General features: G+C 46.0%; 1 protein-coding gene across 1 annotated transcript; it reads right to left on the reverse strand.

Annotated features, from left to right (window-relative positions):
* Window positions 1–790: 790 nt before the first annotated feature.
* On the reverse strand, window positions 791–5437 carry LOC129149964 (skin secretory protein xP2-like). The gene is made up of 4 exons (XM_054719928.1): window positions 5285–5437; window positions 4522–4870; window positions 4028–4269; window positions 791–964 (listed from the first exon to the last, which is right to left on the reverse strand). Exons 1-4 carry the CDS (start codon window positions 5432–5434, stop codon window positions 791–793), a joined length of 915 nt encoding a protein of 304 aa, XP_054575903.1. The 5' UTR covers window positions 5435–5437.
* Window positions 5438–8371: the final 2934 nt, after the last annotated feature.

An 8371-nucleotide genomic window follows, 5' to 3' on the forward strand; every position in this document is an offset into this window, starting at 1 on the left:
TATAATAAAGAGGTAATATGCAAATTGAACCTCACACCCTTGCACAAGATGGCCGCCCCCTGTGGTCAAAGATGGCACCACAAGATGGCTGGCAGGGGAGGGTAGTTATGGGTGATCAGGCCAGCAGGGAAGGGCAGTTGGGGGGACCAGGACAGCAAGGGAGGGAAGTTAGAGGGCAGTTGGGGGGACCAGGCCAGCAAGGGAGGGAAGTTAGGGACGACAGCAGGGGAGGGTAGTCAGGGCAACCAGGTCAGCAGGGGAGGGCAGTTGGGGGCAACTAGGCCTGCAGGGGAGGGCAATTGGGGGGGGACCAAGCAAGCAGGGGAGGCCAGTTAGGCATTGATCAGGCTGGCAGGGGAGTGGTTAGGGGGTGATCAGGCTGGCAGGCTGGTGAGTGATTGGGATCAACAGTCCTGGATTGTGAGAAGGATCCCAAATTGGAGAGGGTGCAGGCTGGGCTGAGGTACAGCCCCCCATCCCAGTGTATGAATTTTGTGCACCAGGCCTCTAGTATAACATAGTGTAATGAACTCATTTGGAGGAAATGAAGGTTGTGTAGGCAGTATTAGGAAGAAGTATTTCATGTCTTCTGAGTTTTTAACTACTGTTTTCTTTCATTGATTTATAGTATCAAATCCATGTATGATCTGATCATTTTGAATTCTAAAGGGTTTGAAAATAGCAAGCAACCTTGTAAGAGTTATTTAAAAACCTTCAAAAGTTCCTAGTTTTATTTTCATAAATGTCAAAACTCCACAAGCTACATGTAGTCTTCACAAAGGGAATAGTACTATAACTTTGTTTTGTTCTGATGGGAAACATTTCTCATCTCTGTCATATTTGAGTGAATAACTTTATCAGAAAACCATGTCTGTTGGTTGTAGGCATGTTTATCACTTGATATATGAATCAGATTGTCTCTAGAAAAGTTGAAGATCAGCAGTGAAAATTCACTTTTAGGTTCCTGAAAGGCAACAGCCTTGGTGTCAGAATAAAAACCCATAGTAGGTACAGAAAACATGGAGATGGCTATGCTTAATTTAAATATTGCCATGGATTTGAATAAAAATTTAACAAGTTCCAAATAAAAAATACTGGACCTTTGTTTCCACAAAAAATTCCCAAGTTAAAACCACACCTAAGCATAATTTTTTGAATTAAATACAATTTCTCTTCTGATATATCTTGACTTTCTGTGGTAAATAGAACATTACACAGAAAAAAGAAAACAATGGGTGGAACAAGGGCAAGAGACACACTGATATACTTTAATGATTTATGGGCAATCAAAAGGCTAGAATAAAATAAAAAGCTTCTGTACAGAAACAACAAAACAACAAGAAAGCCCACTGCATGGGAGAACATATTTGCCAATTTTATCACTGATAAGAGTTTACTCTCCAACATTTACAGGGAACTCATACACCTTAACAAAAGGAAGATAAACAACCCAAAAAAATATGGGCAACAGACCTAAATAGATACTTTTCAAAAGAGGACATAAGGAAGGCCAAGAGACATAGGAAAACATGCTCAAGGTCACTAATCATCCAAAAGATGCAAATCAAAACATCATCTCACTCCTGTCAGAATGGCTATCATCAACAAATCAACAAATGACAAGTGCTAGAGAGGATGCGGGGAAAAAGGAACCCTCATACACTGCTGGTGGGAATGCAGACTAGTGCAGCCACTGTGGAGAACACTATGGAGTTTCCTCAAAAAATAAAAAATGGAAGTTCCATTTGACCCAGTGATTCCACTTCTAGAAATACTAGAGGCCCAGTGCATGAATTTGTGCCTGGTGGATTCTAGACAGCCAAGTCCCAATTGGGGCAGATTGGGCCTGGGCCTGTTGGGAGGAGAAGACAATGGAAGGTTGCCCAGCTGGCCCACCCCAACCAGGGCCCAATCAGGGCTGGGCTGGCAAGGGGGGAGGGGCTACAAGAGATTGCCGGAAGGCCCACCCCTGATTGGTATGCGGGGGTGATCAGTGGTGGGTCCAGCCAGGAGAAGGGGTCGTGGACAGTTGGCTGGCCAGCCTTGCACCTAATTGGAGTAAGGAGGCCCATGAAGGGCAGGGTGGGCCAGGGAGAAAGGACATGAGCCAATGGGGTGTGGGACTGATTGGGGGCAGGAAAGGCCAGGGAAAGGGAGCACAACCGGTTGGCCGGCCAGGCCCACCCCTAATTGGGATGAGGGTTTCAATCTGGTATGGAGCTGGGCAGGGGTAGGGGCTGCAGGAGGTTGGCAAGCCCTGACCCCAAAAAGGTAAGGGGGATGATCAGGGGTGGGGCCAGGTGAGGTGAGGGGCTTCGGGCTGATCAAGGTGAGGGAGGCCCATCAAGGGCAGGGTTGGCCTGAGGGAGGGGCAGTGGGAGGTTGGCCAGCCGGCACCACACCCGATCTGGCCAGTTTGCTGGCCACAGTAGTGTCATAGCAACCAGTTGTTCAGGTTGTTACAGCATTCCGGTTGCTGGCTTTTTATATATATAGATATCCCAAGCAACTAGAAACACCAATCAGAAAGGATATATGCACCCCTATGTTAATAGCAGCACAAAATTACCATAGCTAAGATTTGGAAACAGCTGAAGTGCCCATCAGCAGATGAGTGGATTAAAAAACTGTGGTACATCTACACAATGGAATACTATGCTGCTGTAAAAAAAAAAAGGAATTCTTACCATTTGCAATAGCATGGATGGAACTGGACAGCATTATGTTAAGTGAAATAAGCCAGTCAGAGAAAGATAAATATCACATGATCTCACTCATTTGTGGAATATAATGAACAACATAAACTGATGAACAAAAACAGATCCAGAGACAGAGAAGCATCAATCAGACTGTCAAACTTCAGAGGGAAGGTAGGGGATGGTGGGGGTAAGGGGGAGAGCTCAACCAAAGGACTTGTATGCATGCATATAAGCCTAACCAAGGTGCACAGACACAGGGGGGTGAGGGCATGATTGGTGGAGTGGGGGGACAATGGGGGATAAATATCTTAATTAAGGATTTGTTCTTTTATATTCCACAAAATAATTTGAAACACAAATTTTTACAAAGCGGTTTTGATATAGAAATCAAATCAATGAATAAATTAGGTTTGAACTATGGCTTGAAACCCAACTAAATAAAAAAAGACTAAGAAAGTATTAAAAAATGAATGTTTTTTACATGAACTTGATTATCAGAAAAATAGTCAGAAATTAGAGGCACTTCTTCTGGTAAGTCTGTATTTTCTTTTAGGATATCAAATTCTATTTCATTATTTTCTTTTCAATTCATGTGAGAGGAACCCTGAGCTCTTAATTTGTCAGCATGTAGAGACCCATGCACCCACTTAAGCAACAGCTGAGCTTCCCTCCTCCATGTGGACCAGGATTGGTGAAGACCATCCCCTCTCAAATTCCCTGCAATTTCATAATTGCATGATGGATAGTCTCAAAAAAACGCATCTTTGAAAATTTGTGCAAGAATGTCATTGAGGTGACCTCTTAGGGTGAGCACTGCTAGGGGAGGTTGTGCACCTGTAAGACTTTGACAGGTCCTGCACACTGTTCTCCCAGAGGAGGGGACTCCCCAGCCTGTCAGTCTCATGGTGACAGTGCTCTCTCCCCAGGGTTCACAGTGTGTATCTCCCCTTTGGGGAGGTGGGGCATCTCTGAGATGGACTGGTGTGTGCACTGCCTCTAGGAGGATAGTGGTGATGCTTGCTCAGCCTCGTGAATGTACTTCATGATCAGGAATGGCACCATTTAAAACAGAACAATAACTTTATTATTTAAAAGGGATTATACAATGGAAAAATGAAGAACAAAAACAGAAAAAAGAAAAGAATAAAAGCCAAACTCACCCAAACCCCCAAAGTAATAAAAAGATCACAAAAGAAAGTACGCCATGGAGAACATAAAAACAAAATAAGAACAATAAAGAAAATGGAAATATCAAGGAGTGGGGGGCAAACGAGTTTTCCCCTTGGGACAGGGTGAGGGCATTCAACAAGCGGCCCTTGAGTTGGCGCCTCCACAGGCAGCTCCTCCTCTGAGGCAGGAACCAGCAAGGGTCCTGGGCAGGATTCTTCTTCCAGCGCTGGTGGGGCCTCAGTTGTGTCTGGGGCCGGCCCTGGCTCCACAGCTGCAGCTGGAGAGGCTGCTGGAGGTGGCACAGGCTCTGGAGGTGCACATGCCTCCAGCTCTGCCTCCAGCTCCTCAGGGTGGACTTTGGATGTTACAGGAGGAGCCGTGTCTGCCCCCTGAGCTGGTGCTGGAGTGGTGAGAGGAGAGAAGGTCACCCACGTGCCAGAATTCCCTTGTGCCCCCAAACACAGAACACAGCTAGAGCCCAGGACCCACCACAGGACGCCCTCCCGCCCAAAGTCCAGCAGGCGGGTGGTCTGAGCCAGTCTTTGCTCCTGGCCAGGCTCTGGGGGGCTCCCTGTGTGTCTGGCAACAATCCCTCCCCATAAGCTCACAGGGACCTCCCCACCCATTCTACCCCCACCGCCCACCTTCTCACCCTTGGGCTCTGCCTCCTTGGGCTCCAGGTCTTCTGGCCTGGTGCGATTTCCGCAGGCACAGCACTGCAGCCCCGAGATGAAAAGTGCCATCGGCCTATTGGGACTGAGCGGCTTCGAGGTTGGAGGCTGGTGGGGCCTGTGTGGCTCGGGTGGAGGAGTCCTTCTCCCTGCACCCATGGGCCCTGGTTCCCCAGACCCCCAGGCGGCCACACGCACTGCAGGCCTGCGCTGGCCCTCAGTGGTGTGGCTCACCGGCCCCTCCCTGCTGGGCGTGGGGCGGGGGTCTTCATGGACCAGCTGCGGCTCCTCCTTGACCTGCTTTGGCCTCTCCTTGGCCCGGGTTGAGCTCTGCAATGACAGTGATCTCAGCTGACTGGGCGGACTCAAGCCTGGCCCTGGTCACTGCTGCTTCTGCCCACTGGACCTTCTGCTCCCGGATCGGGTCCAGCCCTGTGTCTACACACACATCCACCCAGGGGAAATGAGACTCACCTCCAGGGCTCAGGATAGACCTCGGGCAGATGGACTTAGAGGTCTAAGTATTGCCCCCCACACTCCACATCCACCCAGCCAGCCTTGACCTGGGGTGTGAACATCACTGGTCCTGACCCCAAACCCAGCCTGTTCCTGTTCTGGACAGACCTTCCCAAGGTGAACACCCCCTTCACCCCCCCCCTACCCCCCAACACACGGGGAGGGGACATGGGGCTGCTCAGGTGGGATCAGGGCGGTGGCCTGGCCCAAACAAACCTCCTGTGTTACCTCTGAGCGCCGCCGCCGGGAAAAGGGCCACAGGCGTCCTTTGCGCTGAGTCCGGGTCCGGATCCAGCGGCGGCCACGACTAAACACACTCTCCTCGCTGCCTCTCTGGAGGCATCGGCCTCGGGACACGGGGAGACAACACGAAAACATGGTGTCCTCTCCAAGGTCTCTATCCGAGTGAGTGGGAAGGGCAGTTATAGAATGTGGCTGCCTGGTTACCGGGGCTCCAGGTTCTGTTGGGCTCCATTGTCAGGAGGTGAGGTCACTGGCTGTGTCTCCTTGCCCAAGCACCTCTTCAGACATGCCCAAGCTTCCCCTTTTCACCGTGGGAGCCAGAATTAACACAGGGAGGAGGAGCAGCTAGTCAATGAAGACCTCTGCCCCATGTCAAGCAGGGAGGGGCTGGTGAGCCACACCACTGAAGGCCAGAGCAGGCCTGAAGTGAGTGTGGCCACCTAAGGTTCTGGGAACCAGGGCCCATGTGTGTTTGTTTCTTTCTTTTAGAGAGAGAGTGGTGGAGAGGAGAAAGGGGGGAGAGAGAGAGAAGCATTGATGTGAAAGAAACACATCGATTGTTTGCCTCTCTTATGAATTTTGACCAGGGCCTGGGATGCAGCCTTCAAGGGATGTATGTGCCCTTGATCAAGAGTCAAACCCATAACCTTTTGGTTCTCAGGGGGAGGCTTTAACCACTGAACAATACCAGCCAGGGCAACTAAGGCATATTTAATTGGGGAATTATTTTACCTGTAAAAGAATATAAGTTTAGCTCTATCTGGTTTGGCTCAGTGGATAGAGCGTCAGCCAGCAGACTCAAGGGTCCCAGGTTGGATTCTGGTCTAGGGCATGTACCTTGGTTGTGGGCACCTACCCAGTGCGGGGGGTGCTGGAGGCAGCTGATCGATGTTTCTCTCTCAACAATGTTTCTAACTCTCTATCCCTCTCCCTTCCTCTCTATAAAAAAATCAATAAAATATATTTTAAAAATAGAATATCAGTTTATGAATTAACTTCCAGAATATAACTTAAAAATAAATGAATAAAAATGAATTATTATAATTTATCTTTAAACTTTTAGACCTCAAGTTTTATAATCACTATTGGAAAGAATGAGATATGATTGACTTCCTAATAAATCCACCCTTATACTAATATTTTAGTAATATCATTAACATTCTGAAATTGTCAACATTCTTCCATTCATTTAACTAGTATCTAGGTTTTTAAATTTATCTGTTTGATTAAAGATATTGAAACAAATTTTAGAGGTAAAATAGGACAGGTTTAGGAAATTTTAGAAATTAAGTGGACCATGGAAGAAACACAGGGCTGCTGATGCATATTTCCATAGAATGAAGGAGCTGGGAACAGCAAAAGCTCTATATTTACAAAATAAAGAGAAGGAAGCCCTTCATCCAGAAGGAGAAGAAGAAAGCCCAAAGGGAATAGGAAAACAATAGGGAAGGTGGGGTGGGAATGTCACCAGTCCATGTGAAGTTTGACCTTTGAGCCCAGGAGTTACTATAGTGTAAGGTGACCAGATGTCCCGCTTTTGGAGAGACAGCCCCGATTTTTTTTTTTTTTTTTTTTAAATATATTTTATTGATTTTTTACAGAGAGGAAAGGAGAGGGACAGAGAGCCGGAAACATCGATGAGAGAGAAACATCGACCAGCTGCCTCCTGCACACCCCCCACCGGGGATGTGCCCGCAACCAATGTACATGCCCTTGACCGGAATCGAACCTGGGACCCCTCAGTCCGCAGGCCAACGCTCTATCCACTGAGCCAAACCGGTTTCGGCAGACAGCCCCGATTTTTAACAATTTGTCCCGCATCCCGCGGTGTTTTAAAAAAGTCCTGATTTTTGGAAAGAATGCACGACAAGCTAGGGAACAGCGGGAGAACGGGAAGGGAATATACAGTTTTCGGCGGCCATGTGGCTATTTAGCCAGGATATGAGTTTTATATTATTTTTGTTAATTTTATAATGTTAAACTTTAATAATAACAAATAATTGTTGAGAACTGATTATCGAGAACTGCTTATCAAAGTTTGCATTGTTGATCAGTTGTTAGAATTCGACCACCATTCTTTGGACTTAATGAACAATGGCATTTTTGGGGATTGGCAACGACAAAAACACTTTGTAACTGTCTCTCAGACGATACACATTGTACTGCGTGCTAGTAGGCTAGTTAAACAAGTGATGTCATTTCAAATCAGCTATTCAGATAATTTAGGTAAGTTATTTATTTATTTATTTCATAAATACATAAACTTTCTTGAATTTAGCAGACAGCACTCGTATTATTTATATTTTATAGTGGCGACAAAAAGTCTAGCGCCAGCCTTGAAAGTGACACTTACGACTTACGTTACGGCTAATTCATGACATTTTAAACAATGACAGCAATCTACTAAAAAAAATCACTCAAATGAGAAATATGCCAAAGAATAAAATAATACTATACATAATTTTTATTTATTATATTTGTAAATTGTACTTATGTTGAAATTTAAAAAAATATATTACAATACTATTTTTGCGTTCTATGAAAATTTTTGTTGCTCCATATAGACCAAATTTTTAATCAAGAACACTCCCCCTCCCCCCTCCGGTCAATGGTGTCCCGCTTTACCAATGTTAAAATCTGGTCACCTTACTGTAGTGACCAGGTCTAGGGAATAGTGACCAATCAGAGGGGATATCAAGGCGCCAGGATTTGCAGCCTTTATAAGTCATGGGGAAAAGGAACCCAGTAGGACCCTTTCCCTCTCCCTACTTGGGAATCCGTTCTGTGGGACTCTTCCCTCTCCCCACGTGGGAGTCTGTACTTGTTCTTCAATAAATCTCCAACTTTGCTATACCATCTTCTGTCCTTGGATTCATTCTTTGATTCCAGCGGACAAAGAATCTGGGTTTCAGTTCAAAAATTCTATTTCAATATACTCATTTTTTAACTAAAAAATTAAAAGATATTGATATCTGCCTTTGTCTCTTAAAAATCTGGATGTTCAGAAAAACAAAGGCAATCTCCATCAAGTGTCTTTTACTTTATGTTATTTTTGCAAAAATATAATTCCGT

The sequence above is a fragment of the Eptesicus fuscus genome, chromosome 8, assembly GCF_027574615.1.
Source record: "Eptesicus fuscus isolate TK198812 chromosome 8, DD_ASM_mEF_20220401, whole genome shotgun sequence".
Taxonomy (NCBI): domain Eukaryota; kingdom Metazoa; phylum Chordata; class Mammalia; order Chiroptera; family Vespertilionidae; genus Eptesicus; species Eptesicus fuscus.